The sequence below is a fragment of the Capricornis sumatraensis genome, chromosome 1, assembly GCF_032405125.1.
Source record: "Capricornis sumatraensis isolate serow.1 chromosome 1, serow.2, whole genome shotgun sequence".
NCBI lineage: Eukaryota > Metazoa > Chordata > Mammalia > Artiodactyla > Bovidae > Capricornis > Capricornis sumatraensis.
The window spans coordinates 260,211,702-260,230,849 of NC_091069.1; the positions used below are offsets into that span (position 1 = coordinate 260,211,702).

General features: G+C 41.1%; 1 protein-coding gene across 2 annotated transcripts in view; it reads right to left on the reverse strand.

Moving 5' to 3' along the window:
- The window catches only part of TBC1D5 (TBC1 domain family member 5), a 589,263-nt gene that overhangs the window by 217,448 nt on the left and 352,667 nt on the right, over nt 1-19,148 (reverse strand). For both annotated transcript variants that reach the window (XM_068981508.1, XM_068981501.1), the window contains exons 12-14: nt 17,860-17,910; nt 17,693-17,762; nt 6,986-7,158 (exon numbers count right to left, since the gene is read on the reverse strand). In XM_068981508.1, the coding sequence (XP_068837609.1) occupies nt 6,986-7,158; nt 17,693-17,762; nt 17,860-17,910 (294 nt within the window). The remainder of the gene's footprint in view (nt 1-6,985; nt 7,159-17,692; nt 17,763-17,859; nt 17,911-19,148) is intronic.

Below are 19,148 nucleotides of genomic sequence, written 5' to 3' on the forward strand. Positions count from 1 at the left end.
GTTCCTCATCTACAAAATGGAGATGGTCACAATACGTGCACCGATGTGTTGTGAGAATAAGTAGCTGATGACAGCCATCAGGGACAAAGTCTGGTCCTTAGGAAACAATGTTAACAATTATTAATCATTATTTCAAATTATTATCTTTCCCCATAATTCTTAATTGTAACTCTTCATATAGAAGGGGGAAAACCCAGCTTTTTCAAAAGGATTAACTTGGGAGGATTGCCCAGTGCATAACAAGGTATCAAACATATATTTTATATTTAATACATAATGTAAAGTTCATTAAAAAGATAAGAACATTTCAATCACTGTGTTTAGAATAGTAAGCCATTTCTTAACCTGTTGAGAGAGAATTTTTAAGGTGGGTAATTATACTGACTTTGATGACAGTTGTATTTTTGACTATATGATTATACTTCAAATATCAGCTTGAAAAACTTGGTAGTTATACACAATCACACTGATATGTGTTAGAACAAATATACTGTGATATAAATATTTGGAAACAATACCAAAATTTAGCATATTATTTATCAATAATCAAGAACCTCCTCTACTAAATTACTAGACATCAACACAGCTAAACAACGGCTAATCCAGAAACTAGGAAATAAGGGAAATGAAAGATGTATAATCAACATTTGGGAGATATGGAATTTATCCCATGAGTGCTGTAAAGTGCTCATAATTTAAGAATGCCAAAGCCCAAGTGTATTCTATTTATATCAAAGAATAAAATGTAGTTGAAAATATACAGATTCAATATATTTAAAAGTGCTAATAAAATACAGTTACTCTGGCCTAGCAAAAACTTGTTATTTTTAAACTTCAATTTTTAATCTCTTTATAAAATACTATTGAGTATTGGTGGCTCAGATGGTAAGGCGTCTGTCAATGCCAGAGACCCGGGTTCAATCCCTGGGTCGGGAAGATCCCCTGGAGAAGGAAATGGCAATCCACTCCAGTACTACTGCCTGGTAAATCCCATGGACAGAGGAGCCTGGTAGGTTACAGTCCACGGGGTCGCAAAGAGTTAGACATGACTGAGCGACTTCACTTCACTTCATTAAGAAAACAGCACTGAATACTTGTATTTTTATCTGCTGTGATTGGGTTCTTCTGGAATCGAAATAACACATACTCAGGGATGAAATGGTAGAAGTAATATTTTAGACGTTTTTTCACAAAAATAACTCCTAAGTGATGAAATCACAGGAAATTCTTATTTTCATATTAAAACACTGAACAGCAACTGTTAGACATCACCTTGAATTCATGTAGTCAGTGTTTCACTTTGGAAATTAGTCAGCATGCATTGATAGGCCCCTTAGAACTTGAATTTTTAAAAGTCTAATAATTAGCAAACAAAAGACAAGTCAAGATAATACATCTTCTGAATTTTTAAAGAGAAATTTCATTTTTGGTATAAAAGGAGTAATCTTTCACAAAGTTAGTGGAAGATAGTGTAAATTACTTTTAGGAAATATTATTTTATAATATCACTTCAGTTCAGTTCAGTCGCTCAGTCGTGTTCGACTCTTTGCGACCCCATGAATCGCAGCACGCCAGGCCTCCCTGTCCATCACCATCTCCCGGAGTTCACTCAGACTCACGTCCATTTAGGATGTATTAAATATTTAATTATAAATTAACACTGTTTAACCTAAGTAGTAAGTTGATTTAACATTTCCTGACAGAAAAACCAGTTACAGTTATTCAGGAAATAATGCACTCAAACATACAAATAACAGCATTAACAAGCAAGTTATTATCTAACATTCAAGATTCCATAGGATCTTATTCCCGTATTGCAAGACAAATATCATCAATTCATTTAAAATTAAGATAAGCTAATTTGGAATTACTTTAGCCAATGTTTGCAATTAACATTTTTACACTAATTATTTTTTTAACTTTAAATTTATTTTTTAATTGAAGGGTAATTGCTTTACAGAATTGTGTTGGTTTCCACCAAACATCAATATGAATCAGCCATATGCATTCATGTGTCCCCTTCCCTCTTGAACCTCCCTCCCCATCCCATCCCTCTAGGTTGTTACTGAGCCCTGGTTTGAGCTCCCTGAGTCATACAGTAGATTCCCACTGGCTATCTATTTTACAAGTGGTAATGTAAGTTTCCAGGTTACAACCTCCATACATCCCACTCTCTCCTTCCTCCCCTCCCCCGCCATGTCCTAAGTCTGTTCTGGATGATGTCTGTGTCTCTCTGCTGCCCTGCAAATGATTCCATCAGTACCCTCTATCTAGACTCCATATATATGCATTAGTATACGACATTTGCTTTTCTTTTTCTGACTTACTTCACTCTGTAGAAGGGACTCTCAGTTCACCTACCTCATTAGAACAGACTCGAATGTGTTCCTTTATATGGTTGAGTAATATTTCCTTTATGTATGCATGACAGCTTCTTTATCCATTCATCAGCCAGCTGCTTACATGTCCTAGCTACTGTAAATAGGGCTGCAGTGGACACTGGGGTACATGCGTCTCTTTCAATTTTGATTTCCTCAGGGTGTATGTCTAGGAGTGGGATTGCTGGGTCATATGGTGGTTTTATTCCTATATTTTTAAGGAATCGCCATACCGTCTTCCATAGTGACTGCATAAATTTACATTCCCACCAACAGTAAAAGAGGGTTCCTTCCCTTTTCCCCACATTCTCCCCAGCATTTATTGTAGACTTTTTGATGACGGGCATTCTGACCAGTGTGAAGTGATATCTCACTGTAGTTTTGATTTGCAGTTCTCTAATAATGAGCAATGTTGAGCACATTTTCAATGTGTCTGGTAGCCATCTGTATGTCTTCTTTGGAGAAATGTCTGTTTATGTCTTTTTCCCACTTTTTGATTGGGTTATTTGGTTTTCCAGTATTGGGTTATATGAACTGCTTGTATATTCTAGAAAATGATCCCCTGTCAGCTGTTGCATCTGCTATTATTGTCTCCCATGCTGAGGGTTGCCTTTCCACCTTATTTATAGTTTCCTGTTGTGTAAAATCTTTTAAGTTTAATTAGGTCCTATTTGTTTACTTTTGTTTTTATTTCCATTACTCTAGGAGATGGGTCATAGAGGATCTTGCTTTGATTTATGTCATAAAGTGTTCTGCCTATGTATTCCTCTAAGAGTTTTATAGTTTCTGGTCTTACCTTTAGGTCTTTAATCCATTCTGAGTTTATCTTTGTGTATGGTGTTAGGCAGTGTTATAATTTCATTCTTTCACATGTAGCTGTCCAGTTTTCCCAGCACCACTTACATTGTCAGAAAATTCCTAGACCTAATCAGTGAATTTAACAAAGTTGCAGAATGCAAAATCAATACACAGAAATCACCTGCATTCCTATACACTAACAATGAAAACCCAGAAAGAGAAATTAAGGAATCAATCCCACTCACCATTACAACAAAAACAGGAATAGGCCTACCTAAGGAGACAAAAGAGCTGCATGAAGAAAACTATAAGACACGGACGAAAAGGGTCAGAGGCGGCACAGACAGACGGAGAGACACTCTTCCTGTTCCTGGGCTGGAAGAAACGATATCATGAAAATGACTATACTACCAAATGCGATCTACCGATTCAATGTGATCCCTATCAAATCACCAATGCCACTTTTCACAGAACTAGAACAAAAAGTTCCACATTTCATGTGGCTACACTAATTATTAATTCTAATTTTGTTAAGCACATTTACTAACAAAAAGCAGTAAGTGCATTTATAGATGGCATATTTACCACATCAGGAGACTTCCACATATATTCTCACACAAATATCAGAATGCTGCTGCTGCAGCAAAGTCGCTTCAGTCAAGTCCGACTCTGTGTGACCCCAAAGATGGCAGCCCACCAGGCTCCGCTGTCCCTGGGATTCTCCAGGCAAGAACACCAGAATGGGGACAATTATAAAACCTTTTTCATTTCATTAAAAACACATTTATTTATTTATTTGGCTGTGCCTGGTCTCTCAGTTTCGGCATGTGGGATCCAGTGCCCTGACCGGGGATGGAACCCAGGCCCCTGAATTAGGAGCATGGAGTCTTAGCTACAGGACCACCGGGGAAGTCCCAAATCTTTGTCTTAAAGATAACCACAACCGTATCAGAGAGCAGACTCAATTAGACTTTCATGTACCATGCAACTGCTAAGGTTGACTAAAATTAGAAACCTAGACTCAATACGGGATATAGTTTCATTTTGCTAAATAACCTTTTCTCCACCTTGTAAACAACCTTCTCCCAAGAGCAACACACAGGAGCGTCGGCAGTTATCTAGATCACTATGACCTCATCATCTAAAACAAAACTGATAATTTCAATTTATTTCCATGAGATAAAACCTACATTTATTAGGTTCAAGGACATAAAATTATTCTGTCAAACTGCTATAATGTTTCTAAATGTTTACTATTCAATTCTGTACTATTTCTTGAGAAGCACCCCTACAAAGGATAGCTATTATGTTTCCACTTAAGTAGAAGCTTGGATGCCTTACTGAAGAAAACACAGAAAGCCAAAGTCAGAGCTAGAAGGGCTCACGAATCACAGGGTACATCATGCTGACAGGGCCATGATATCTTAAATCTGCAATGACAATGGCAGATAATGGAAACAAAAGCTGTGCTCACCATATACTCAATGTTTATCCCCTACTGAACACTATGATTTTCTTAGGGTAGCATAAAGACACAGGGAAACTCAACCACATTACCTCACCAAAAGAAATTATGAAATCAAATTTAATAAGTGATATAAGTAAGTAAAATCCTGGCACTACAGAATGTAATACAGAACAATTAAGAGAATGAGTGATTTCTTCAAGGATGAAAAATTGTGTATTTTAAAATAATACATCTATACAAAAATAAACGGATAACTGAGTCAGCTACTGTTACTGCAAGCCCTCATTTTGTTAGTGCTGCTAAAAAATGACGTTGAAAGATTAAGAGTAATTATGTCAGCAATTACAGAATTTCATTGGGAAGGTGCTGGTTGGATATGAAAGAAGTTCTATGGGTCATTATGAAGAGAAAGCAGATGGGAACTAATGTCTGATAAGGAAACCAGAACACACTGGCTAAAAATCACCGGACCCAAGTCCATGCCACGACCACCACAATGTAAAGCACCAGCTCGGCCAAAGAGGTAGCCAACGAGAGCATTTCAAAGAAGTGAGAAACGTGTCCAGCATTAGTTTCTTTCTCCAATATTTAAGACCAATTTCTAGACCAGAAAACAGTTTTTGAGGCTATCAAATCATTTTCTGTGTTTGAATAAACCAGCTGTTTGAGTGCATTGCTGTAGTTTCGCTGCTACCTTGTGTCTGAGTCTTTTGTGACCCCATGGACTGTAGCCCTCCAGGCTCCTCTGTCTGTGGGGTTTCCCAGGCAGAACACTGGAGGGGGCACAAAGCTGAAAAGAGTATAGAATCTGCCTCCTGACCTGGCCACTTGGTAGTCTGCAACAGAGTTTTATTCTATAATCACACATATGTTAGCCAGACTTCAAAGTGGAGTGAATGCCAGTGGGATGGTAACCTACAGTGCTGCCCAAGACCCATGATTTCCACAGCTTTCTCCCTCCCACTGGGAATGACGGAGCTACTCTCAGTGATGAAGTCAAGCGTAAGTCACAAAAATGCAAACGAGTATCATCGAAACAGGAGCGCGGAGGGTGTCAGGCAGAGCTCAGGGCTTCAGGAGCAGAGCAGCTAAGCAGCAGTCACTAGTGTCAGGCTGTGCGCCATGCAGACGTGAAGAAAGCTCGCTGACATGCTCTCCTTCGGTCTAGATAAGTGGCTTCTGCGCTGGTTCAAAACCTGTGACTTGAGGTTCTTCCTGATTGAAATAATGAACTCATATTCATTGCAAATCTATTATGTATATCTCATAAAATCTTCTCAATTTTCCATATTCGATCTAGTTGAAAGATGTGATTTGCAAGAGACATCTACCAAGGGAATGCCCAGCATCAGGCACGAATGCCATATTGTTTCAACTCAAAAATCCTTTTGCTGTCTGTAGCACTACACAACTAATTCATATTTATTAAAGTTGCTAATTTGCATACTCACATTATAAGTTATTGAATGTACACACACACACACACACACACACTCTCATATACACCTAAGGGTGACTGGCTCCATATTCTCCTGCTACAGTATGTTACAGAAATCATCTAGCTAAAGAAGGTTAATATATTATTTTTACTGTGAGACATTTATCTTACTTTTAGAAATGCACTCCAAAGGGTAGAGCAGATAAGCACATTATAAAGTGGAAAGAACATGAATACATTACAGGACTGTCTGGGTGCTGGGCTGCCTCACATGTATATAATCTGGGTGCCTCTGCACTTCTCAGAAGGCTTGGTTTAATGATCTGCTGTCGCCATCTTGAAATTCCCACTCATTTTTTTAAAGAGCCATTTATTTTTATTTTGCACTGAGCTTCGCAGATTATGGATCCAGTTCCATCTGGACTGAACTATGATTTCACTATTCAGTATGTGTAAGGTTATTGTAAACCTCAGGCTTCTCTGGTGGCTCAGATGGTAAAGAATCTGCCTGCAATGCAGGAGACCCAGGTTCGATCCCTGGGATGGGAAGATCCCTTGGAGGAGGGAATGGCAAACCACTTCAGTATTCTTGCCTCAAGAATTCCATGGACAGGGGAGCCTGGTGGGCTACAGTCCATGGGATTGCAGAGTGTTGGACATGAGTGAATGACTAACAGCTTCACTGCACGTCTCAGCTTCTCCCTTTGTAACACAGGGTAATATTAGATGAAAGGCACAGGCGTTTGAAAGCAGTGAGCACAGGGTCTGGCTCATAGAACACAAAGGCGAAATGAAAGAACCACAGCTGGGACGGCGCGTACTCTTGCTTCCATGAATCCAAAACATACAGAAACCACTGTAGGTCGAAATTTGGTGCTGCTGCAATTTAAATTGAATACTTACAACCCATAAATCTGTGGCGCAATTTCTAGTCTGTTCAGGTGCATGTAAAGCTCAATATCATGCTTCTTCAGTAGCTGATCCTGGATCTGGTTGACTTTAGTAACAATAGCAATTGTTGGCCCCAAATCCTGTGGTCTAGCAAAGGGGATAGGAGGCATCAGGGTTTCTTTCCCCTAAACATAGGAAAAATGGAACAGGTATTACTTCAGGGTGAAATTAACAAATATAAGGCCATGACTCTTTAAAGTATTTATCAATGGAAGCTTAAAGAAGAATGAGCGACTACTTTAACCAACTCAGGACAAACGCTTCAAATGTGGAATAATAAACTGATTGCCACATAAATGCCTGTGCTCATAAAATAAAGGCCAAGAAAAAGCTTCTAAAATATGTTCTAGCTGTGTTCCCTTGACCAGTTTCTTCAGTGACATTCAGTCTTTTAAGACAGTTTTGGCTAGAGGTCTTCTATCTAGTCTCTCTGTGTGTAGCCAGTGTGCCTCAGCAGCCACAGCACCTAAGTGAATACTCTGAGGGAAACATGCTTCTTGTGGCACAAGAATTAAACATGAAAAAAAAAAAACAAACAACAGTAATTGAAAACTGTCTTACTTTGAGCTCTTAAACAAACAAACAAAAGGAGTCAATAAATAAAGTATGCTGATACTAAAATAGGAGGCTTTCTCTGAATGTCCGCTGATCAATTTCAACAGCTGGGCAGACGGTGCTCTGTGACAACCTAGAGGATGGGAAGGGGCGACAGGTGAGGGCAGGAGAGTCACGATGGAGGGCGCATGTGCATGCTTTTGTGTGGCAGAGACCAGCATACCACTGTAGGGTAGGTGCCCTCCAGTTAAAAATAAATTAAAAAAAAAAAAAACTTAAAGAAAAAAAAACCCAGCTAGATAGAAAGATTTTTAAATTCTCCAGATCGAAAGTGTAGCTGACTTAAAAGAAATCTACACAGGCAGTATAACTTCCCTTCCTGCCACCCCATACCCTGTACAGAAAGACAGATCTCTAACTCTGTGTAATGCTTTCATGGAAACTTCAGCTACCCCCTCAAGTCTGATGATCAGTCAAGTCAGTTCAGCTGCGCAGTCTGTCTGACTCTCTGCGACCCATGGACTGCAGCATGCCAGGCCTCCCTGTCCATCACCAACTCCCGGAGTTTACTCAAACTCATATCCATCAAGTCAGTGATGCCATCCAACCATCTCATCCTCTGTCGTCCCCTTCTCCTCCCGCCTTCAGTCTTTCCGAGCATCAGGGTCTTTTCCAATGAATCCGTTCTTGGCATCAGGTGCCCACAGCATTGGAGCTTCAGCTTCAGCAGCAGTCCTGCTGATATACCCTAATATTCCATACCTGGCCTTTCTCCTGATGGTCAGGCCCCAAGTCCTGCCTCTCTGCAGCTGCGCTCCCTCTCTCAGTGGCCGCCTGTTGCTCATCCTCAGGCTCCTTCTCGAGCTCACGTTGTTCGCTCTATTTCGCGAGTGCTGCTTTTCCACATGGTTCTGGTGTCAGCTGAACTCCTACTTATATACAGTTCCCCGAGTGAGCTTAGTCATTCACGGTGCTACAGTCAAAATTCTTTTTGCAAAGACTTTCTGATCTGTATTCATATCTAGAACTCTAGGCCACCTGCCATAGGCTCAAATGGTGGTGAAGAACCTTAGACAGCCCGAAGCTTTCAAATCCAGGAGGCCCACATCGGTGCTCATCATCTGCTCACACACGTGCTCGTGCTTTCCCACGCCTAGAGCAGCACATCCTCCAGTAAGAACGCCCGGTTGGCCAACGTTAGCTCCTCAGAGGCACTCTGCGCACCTCTGCATATGCTGCTTCTCTGCCTGGAACGACCTGATTTGGGGACCGAATTACTCCTTCCCTCCTGCTTTAAATCCATCTTGCAAACGGTCTGGTAATCTATGGAACCTAGGTATTAGACTGTACCAGATCTCCTTCCTTATACTTTTAGTTTTTTTTTTCCTTTTTTGGTAATGCCTTGCTGTATGTGGGATCTTACTCCCCAATCAGGGATCAAGCCCATGCCCCTGCAGCAGAAGCATGGAGTCCTGATTACTGGATCCCAAGGGAAGTCGCTCCTTCAGTGCAGTGCAGTCTCTCCGTCGTGTCCAACTCTTTGCGACCTCATGGACCGCAGCACGCCAAGCCTCCCTGTCCGTCACCAACTCCCAGAGCGCTCAAACTCATGTCATTGAGCTGGTAATAACATCCAATCACCTCCTTCTCTGTTGCCCCCTTTGCCTGCCTTCAATCTTTCCCAGCATCAGGGTCCTTTCCAGTGAGTCTGCTCTTCGCATCAGGTGGCCAAAGTATTGGAGCTTCAGGTTCAGTATCAGTCCTTCCAATGAATATTCAGGACTGGTCTCCTTTAGGATGGACTGGTTGGATCTCCTTGCAGTCCAAGGGACTCTCAAGAGTCTTCTCCAACAACACAGTTCAAAAGCATTAATTCTTTGGCAATCAGCTTTCTCTATGGTCCAACTCTCACATTCACACATGACTACTGGAAAAACCATAGCCTTAACTAGACGGACCTTTGTCAGCAAAGTAATGTCTCTGCTATTTAATATGCTATCTAGGTTTGTCATAGCTTTGCTTTCAAGGAGCAAGCGTCTTTTAATTTCATGGCTGTAGTCACCATCTGCAGTGATTTTGGAGCCCCAAAAATCAGCCCCCCAAAATAAAGTCTGTCACTGTTTCCATTTTTCCCCATCTATTTTCCATGAAGTGACAGGACCGAATGCCACGACCTTAGTTCTTGAATGTTGAGTTTTAAGCCAGCTTTTTCACTCTCCTCTTTCACCCTCATCAAGAGACTCCTTAGTTCCTCTTCGCTTTCTGCCATAAGGGTGGTGGCATCTACATATGTGAGGTCATTGCTGTTTCTCCCGGCAATCTTAATTCCAGCTTGTGCTTCATCCAGCATGGCATTTTGCATGATGCACTCTGCATAGAAGTTAAATGAGCAGGGTAACAATATACAGCCTTGACATACTCCTTTCTCAATTTTGAACCAGTCTCTGTTCCATGTCTGGTTCTAACTGTTGCTTCTTGACCTGCATACAGATTTCTCAGGAGGCAGGTAAGGAGGTCTGGTATTCTCATCTCTTTAGGAATTTTCCACAGTTTGATGTGATCCACATACTCAAAGGCTTTAGCAAAGTCAATGAAGCAGAAGTACATATTTTACTGGAATTCTCTTGCTTTTTCTATGAGTCAGTGGATATTGGCAATTTGATCTCTGGTTCCTCTGCTTTTTCTAAATCCAGCTTGAACATCTGGAAATTCTTGGTTCACATACAGTTGAAGCCTGGCTTGGAGAAGTTTGAGCATTACTTTGCTAGCATGTGAGGTAAGTGCAGCTGTGTGGTAGTTAGAACATTCTTTGGCATTGCCCTTCTTTGGAACTGGAATGAAAACTGACCTTTTCTGGGTGACTTTCTGAATTTTCCCAATTTGCTGGCATACTGACTGCAGCACTTTCACAGCATCATTTTTTAAAATCTGAAATAGCTCAACTGGAGTCCCATCACCTCCACTCACTCTGTTTGTAGTCATGCTTCCTAAGGTCCACTTGATTTTCACCCCAGGATGTCTGGCTCTCGGTGAGTGATCACACCATCATGGTTATCTGAGTCATGAAGATCTTTTTTGTACAGTTCTTCTGTGTATTCTTGTCACCTCTTATCTTCTGCTTCTGTTAGGTCCGTATCATTTCTATCCTTTATTGTGCCCATCTTTGCATGAAATGTTCCCTAGCTATTTTAATTTTCTTGGCGAGATCTCTAGTCTTTCCGATTCTATTGTTTTCCTCTATCACTTGGCGCTGATCACTGAGGAAGGCTTTCTTCTCTCTCCTTGCCATTCGCTGGAACTCTGCATTCAGATGGGTGCATCTTTCCTTTCCTCCTTTGTCTTTAGCTTCTCTTCTTTTCACACCTCTTTGTAAGCCCTCCTCAGACAACAACTTTGCCTTTTTGCATTTCTTTTTCTTGGGGATGGTTTTGATCGCTGCCTCCTGTATGACATCAAAAATCTTCGTCCAGAATTCTTCAGGCACTCTCTCTATCAGACCTAGTCCTTGAATTTGTCATTTCTACTGCATGACCATAAGGGGTTTGATTCAGGTCTTACATGGATAGTCTAGTGGCTTTCCTACATTCTTCAATTCAACTCTGGGTTTTGCAGTATGGAGTTCATGAACTGAGCCCCAGTCAGCTCCCTGTCTTGTTTTCACTGACTGAACAGAGCTTCTCCCGAAGAAGGCAAGGGCAACCCACTCCAGTACTCTTGCCTGGAGAATCCCAGGGATGGAGGAGCCTGGTGGGCTGCCATCTATGGGGTCGCACAGAGTCAGACACGGCTGATGCAACTTAGCAGCAGCAACAGCAGTAGAGCTTCTCCATATTCAGCTGCAAAGAATTCAATCAATCTGATTTTGGTATTGACCACCTGGTGATGTCCATGTGTAGAGTCTTCTCCTGTTGTTGGAAGAGGGTGTTTGCTATGACCAGTGTGTTCTCTTGGCAAAACTCTGTTATCCTTTGCCCTGCTTCATTTTGTATTCCCAGGCCAAATTTGTCTGTTACTCCAGGTATCTCTTGACTTCCTACTTTTGCATTCTAGTCTCCAGTGATGCAAAGGACATCTTTTTTGGGTGTTAGTTTTAGAAGGTCTTGCTCTGTCCGACTCTTTGCGACCCCATGGACTATAGCCTACCAGGTTCCTCCATTCATGGGATTTTCCAGGCAAGAATACTGAAGTGGGTCACCATTTCCTTCTCCAGGAGATCTTCCCAACCCAGGGACTGAACCCAGGTCTCCCGCTTCCCTGGTGGCTCAGAGGTTAAAGCGTCTGCCTCCAATGCAGGAAACCCGGGTTCGATCCCTGGATCGGGAAGATCTCCTGGAGAAGGAAATGGCAACCCACTCCAGTATTCTTGCCTGGAGAATCCCATGGACAGAGGAGCTTGGTAGGCTACAGTCCACGGGGTCACAAAGAGTTGGATGCGACTGAGTGACTTCACTTTCACTTTCTCCCGCGTTGTAGGCAGACGCTTCACCGTCTGAGCCACTGGACACCTGCAGGTCTTCACAGGACCATCCACCTTCAGCTTCTTTGGCATTAGTGGTTGGGGCATAGACTTGGATTACTGTTATGTTGAATGACTTGCCTTGGAAATGAAGAGAGATCATTCTGTTGTTTTTGAGACTGCACCCAAGTACTGCATTTCAGACTCTTCTGTTGACTATGAAGTCTACCCCATTTCTTCTGTGGGATTCTTGCCCACAGTTGTAGCTGTAATGGTCATCTGAATTAAATTTGCCCATTTCAATCCATTTTAGTTCACTGATTCCTAAAATGTCCATGTTCACTCTTGCCACCTCCTGTTTGACCACTTCAATTTACCTTGATTCATAGACCTAACATCCCAGGTTTCCTACGCAACACTGTTCTTTACAGCATCGGACTTCACTCCCATCACCAGACACGCCCACAACCGGGCGTTGTTTTCCCTCTGGCTCAGCCTCTCCATTCTTTCTGGACTTACTTCTCCACTCTTCTCTAGTAGCATACTGGGCAGCTACTGACCTGGCGAGTTTCCCTTTCAGGGTCCTATCTTTTTGCCTTTTCATACAAGTCACAAGATGGCAGAGTCCCTCCTTAGACATTCTTAAGAAGGCCTCATTATTTTCACTCCAGGAAAAACAAAACAATCCAAATTCTTCAGCCAGGTGGGCAGTCTTTCCCTCACATGGTCAGCCTGCTCTCACTGTGCCTGCAGAAACCCTGGTCTGCCATTCTACGTGAAACACCCCTCCCAGTGTTTCCCCTGACGGGCCCCCACGTGTACTGTCAGATTTGGCTCAAGTGTCCAGTCCCAGTTCAGTCCGTCTTCCCTGCTTTGCTATTTCTCTACCTCCTAAACTGTGAGGTCTCTAAAAGGAGTATCAGCTTTTTGTCACTGGACCAGAATCAGCGACATAAAGAAGGTAAAGCTCTTGCCTGCACCATTTGGAAGAAAGGACTACACAGAAAAAAAGCCTGGAATTCACCCTAGAGTCGTGACTAGGCAGGGTGGCAGAAAGCTCAGGAGAGAGGAGGGGGATGCTTGTTAAGGACAGAGGAGGCTTATGGGAAGGGGTTCCATCTGGCTGCCCAGCATCATTTCCAGTCTTAAAATGAAACACAGCCCTTTGGACTTTCTACAGTGCCTGCCCTAATGTACTTAGGTCCAAAGGTCAGAAGACTACGTTAATATTTAGAGCTCAACTCGTTGCTAATGTGTATATAAAAGAGAAAGGGAAACCTCCATATTGCCATCATTTACTATAAAAATAGTATATCCAAGAATCTTTTTTCTGATTTTGTAACATCCAGTATACTCTCTTCAAATAACAGGATGCTTTAACTTAAAAAGATTTCCCCTAACAGAATACTTCATTAGGTTGGTGCAAAAGTATTTGCAGTTTTGCATTATTGAACTTTGCCATTTGATATGTATTTAAATAAATATGGTTATGGTATACATTATACCATACCAAAAGATACATAGTGTATCTTTTTCACTTTATGTTTTTATGGTAACGACATTAATTGCTGGGTATTTACATTTATTTCATTTTAGACTAAGAGAATGACAGGAGTAAGGACTTCACATGTGGTGCTAGTGGTAAAGAATCCATCTACCAGTGCAGGAGATGCAAGATACCCGGGTTCAATCCCTGGGTCGGGAAGATCCATCCTCTGGAGATGACGGCAACCTGCTCCAGAACTCTTGCCTAGAAAATCCCATGGACAGAGGAGCCTGGTAGACTACAGTCCACGGGGCCGCACAGAATCAGACACCACTGAGCACACACACACGGAAATGCTGTTAAGACAAAACGCAAATCTGATCGATTCTCTTATTTGAGTTCCAAGTGAGTTGTAAAGCAGTGAAGACAACTCACAGCACCAACAGTGCATTCGGCGCAGGAACTGCGAACCAACATACAGCACAGTGGTGGTTCCAGAAGTTTTGCAAAGGAGATGAGAGCCTTGATGATGAGGGCATACTGGCTGGCCATCAGAAGCTGACAATGACCAGCCAGCCCATTTCTCTCGCGTCTCCAGCACTGGCAGGCGGGCTCTTTACCACTGCTGCCACCTGGGAAGTCCAAGCGCCTCATCAGTCATCCACAAAGCAAAAAAAATCCATCGCTTTGAAGTGTCGTCTTTTCTTTTTCTATGGAACAACAAACCATTTCTGAGACAAAAAGTGTACTTTATATGACCACCAGTGATGCCCAGCTCAGTGGCTGGACCGAGAAGAAGCCCCAGGCGCTCTCCTAAGCCAAACCTGCACCAACAACGGTCATGGCCGCTGTTTGGTGGTCTGCTGCCAGCTGGCCCACTACAGCGTTTTGAATCCTGTGCAGTCATTATATCTGAGAAGTATGCTCAGTAAATCAATGAGATGCACCACGAATTGCAATGCCTGCAGCCAGCACTGGTCAACAGAAAGCGCCCAGTTCTTCTCCATGACCATGCCCAACCGCATGCCACACAACCAGCACTTCAAAAGTGGAATGCATTGGACTAGGAACTTTTGCCTCACCCACCATATTCGCTTGACCTCTCACCAACAGACTACCACTTCGTCAACCATCTCAACAGTTTTTTGCAAGGAAAATGCTTCCACAACCAGCTGAAGGCAGAAAATGCTTTCCAAGAGTTTGCTGAATCCCAAGGTATGGAATTTTATGCTTCAGAAATAAACAAACATTTCTTGTTGGCAAAGATGTGTTGATGAATAAAGTTGTGTTTGACCCTAATTATAATGATTTAAAATTGCCAGTTAGAAACCGCAATTACATTTGCACCAACCTAATAAAATAAAATGTGTTAAATTTAAAAATCTTGAAAGCAATCTCTCTGGTCATTTAAATGCTAAACAGCATAGCATACCTAATAGGAAAATTGAAACAATAAAGATAGAGTTAATGAAAAACACTGATCTTCAGGATTTCTTATGATAAAGAATGCTACCTACATTTAACATAAAGCTGCCTCACCTCATTTGATGAGACAAACACAATGACCATAGAACTAGAGAACTTTCTAACCACTTCTCAGTGGCAGGCACAGTGTGTTTTACAGATCAGCGCCAGGCCACAAAGTGAGTGACACAGTGAGACAACGGTTTCACACCACTATGCAAACCAACACAGCACTTCCTTCATCACGGAAGGCTTATAAAAGGAACGTCACTGAACGGGGCGGCATGCACCGTGATATAACTGAATTTTCCATGGAATTAGAAGACCTGAAAGAGGGATATAATAATTTCTCAACCTTCTTCTTTAGAAGATGACAGAATCATGAAACAGAAGACAAAAGGTAGGATGAAAAGGGAGTCATGAGATATGCTTTCTAGGGACACAGGAGGCACTGATACACACAAGCAATGGATACCGATTCTCAGAGGGCATGTCCATGTGTTCTCTGATTAAGTGTCTTTGTGTAGTCTTAGAAGGCGATGGCACCCCTCTCCAGTACTGTTTCCTGGAAAATCCATGGACGGAGGAGCCTGGTAGGCTGCAGTCCATGGGGTCGCTAAGAGTTGGACACGACTGAGTGACTTCCCTTTCACTTTTCACTTTCATGCACTGGAGAAGGAAATGGCAACCCACTCCAGTGTTCTTGCCTGGAGAATCCCAGGGACGGGGGAGCCTGGTGGACTGCCGTCTATGGGGTCGCACAGAGTTGGACACGACTGAAGCGACTTAACAGCAGCAGCAGCAGCAGCCATTTTCATATGATTCAGTGAAAGCAACGTGGGTAAGTAAAAGTAAAAACTGGCAGCCCTCACATTTTATCATTCAGCTTCTCAGATACTCTGAATCAGTTATAAAACACAAAATGACCACTGTGTAAAACGATCATGAGGTCTATAATAAAATGTATTCAAATACTCTGCTCAAAATCTGATGTTCACATTAAATCTACGTCTTTACCAAATCATCTGCTGAAAATACACTGTTCATCACATGTGCTTACAGCACGCTTTCCCTCTAACGATCCTTATAGAGTGGAGCATGGTGATGCACTGCTGCAGGAAGACTTTAGCACTTAGGCTAGGACTTGACCAGCTTTCTCTGCAAAAATGGTAAATGTTTGAGGCTTTCCAAGCCACACAGTCCATGCTGCAATCACCCAGCTCGGCCTTTGTAATGAGACAGCAGCTGAAGACAGTATGTAAACAAATAGGCATGGCGGTATCCCAACGAAACTTTTTTATGGACATGGAAATTCGAGTTCCCTGTAATTTACATGTCACAAAATATTATTTTTCTTTTGATATTTTTTCAATCATTTAATAATGTAAAACCATTTTTAACTCCCAAGCTGTACAAAAACAGATGGCAGGCCAAACTGGCCTGTAGGCAGCAGTTCGTCCTGACCTCGACCAAAGGCATAAAAAGCATTCGTTACACATCTCATTGGCTAAGAGATAAAATGAAAGAACTGAGTGATACATGGTTTCTAACCAGAATGCATTCAATTATACTAATATAAAAGAAATTAGTCACATAGAAAATAATATACCCAAAACTCGTAACACAACAGACCTTGTCAGAATAATTTGCAATTTTCCCAATATTGTACAATAACAATGAAAAGGCCAGAATGATCCCTAAGTCAGCATATATATTTGCTTAAAATGACAGTTAATTTGGCAATTCCACTCCTAGAGATATGCCAAGAGAAATGAAAACATATGTTCACAAAAAGTTTGTACACAAATGTTCAGACCAACATTATTTTTAATAGTTAGAAAGTGAAAAGAACCCAAATGTCTACCAACTGACGTATGGAAAAGTAAAATGTGACACGTATGTATGCAAGGAAACATTATTCAGCCGTGAAAAAGGATGAGGTGCTGACACATGCTGCAAGTCAAAACAGCCAGGCACAAAGGTCACATATTGTATGATCTCATTTACGTGCGAGGCCTAGAATAGCAAGCTCAAAGAAACAGAGGGCACACTAGTGATGCCGGCTGCTCTGGGGAGGGGAGATGAGGCGTGACTGCTAGTGGGGCAGGGCTTCCTTCCAGGGGGCCGAAATGGTTTGAAATTAGAAAGTGGAGATGCACGCACCAACACTGTGAATCTATTAAAAAACTCTAAATTGTACATTTAAAAAGGTGAATACTATGGTATGTTATTTCACAAAAATTACAGTTAAAGAATAAAGGTGAGAGAGAGTAAGGATAAATATTATTGCTGTTAAACATATAAATTCAACTTAGTGATGCATTAGTAAAACAACCTACTTGATACAGTTTACCTACATACTTCAGGGCCTGTCTATTCACAGCAGAGATCAAGCAGATTAATACACCTCTCATTCAAAATGTATAGCAGTTTTTAAGAAATTATATTGCATGCATAATTTCTACACATATAAAAGAAAGTTTCTATTTTATTTACATGAAAATTTATATATTACCTTTGTAAATCCGTCAATAATTAGAGGCATGATTTAGAACCCCAGTTCAAACTTATTTCACAGGCATTTTTATATTTTTGTTTTTATAGTGATAATAATGGCTTTTGTCTCTGATTTTACACTTTTATTTACTGAAATCATTTGTTCTCTCAAATACACTGAAAATATTTGTACTATAATTACCTTTTGACCATCATGCTCAAAAGTAGAAAACCAAGGTTCAGCAGTTTCCATAAGCTGTGAGAACATTGCACTAAAAATCAGAAAAATAATATAATGCTAATGTTAAATCTTCATTAAGGTAAAAATAGCATAAAAAATAAAAATAACCAAAAAGTTTTTGTACTTACTAGGCATCATGTTCCAGATATTCAGGGTTTAGGAGAGTCTTCATTTCCTCACTTAAAACAGCAATGCAAGCGATCAGAATGTGTAATTTTTTAATAGAAAAAGAAGCAGAGGTTGCCTTATCTATACTCTAAGCCAGCTTTCATATAATGTGTCAAGGAAAAAACATGAGCCTTTTTTAAATAAAAAGAGCAACTCTATTAACATATGAAATGTTTCTTTCTACAAAGATCGAAAACAAATTAGTTCCCTGTCTCTACCACAGTGATGTAACTATCTAATTATTCCAAATAACAAATGCTGAATGTGACAATACATTCTTTGAATGTGCCTGATCTAGAATCAACTGATTGCTCCACAATCTATCACTTATCCAAATGAAACAGGAAAATATGTAATTACTGGTCATAGATCCCATATCAAAATACTGATTTATTTTCCTTCAGTGGCTTCTACTTTTAATGTGTTTCAGTATCAATCAGTGACCTCCTCCAAATCTATTTTAGTGCTGCTTTTACTTTATAAAGGATTGAAACTCTTAAAGAAGCAGGCCCAACTCATTTAAAAGCTGTTCTTTCAAAAGCTACTTTCCATCGTGTGCACTTTCCTATGAAGTATAGTCTGCATGCACATTTTTAAAAAGACAGAACTGCCCTGAGAAGAGGATCTCAACACTAACCGCATCCTTATCATACTTTAGACTAACTGAGGCCAAGGCAATTAAGACATGGTTATTATAGTCAGATTCAAGAAATTCTCCAAGACAGCCAGTGTAACTGGAAAAACTCCAAGGAGCTAGAAAATGCGAACCTACGATATAGTAAACTAGCGTGGATTTGACAAATGTCCTGATACATGTTCAGCGGAACGGATGGCTACTTTTGATTAACAAAGACTGTATGCACAAACAGATGAAATGGTACATGCTAATTCTCTGTTTCCTGCACAGAGAGGGGCCAGCCTGCAAATGCTCCTGATGGTTTACAGTCCCTAGGCTCTCCATTCCCAAGACGCCTCCCGGCTGCTTCTCTTGCCAACCTAGTGAGGGTATCTTAAGTTAGAAAATAAATTCTAACAATCAGCCTAAGTTAAATACAATTACTGAAGTTATTTGCTGGAAATAATAATGTATCTAAAAAACATGGGAAGTCATTTGTATTTCTTTAAATTGGTGTTCTTTGTGAAACTATTCTGTTTATGAACTGAATGGAGCTGGATCTGGGGAGGACAAAATACGTCTCAGAATAGTGAGAGAGAACGGGTCACTGTATGATGGAATGTATGAATAGTA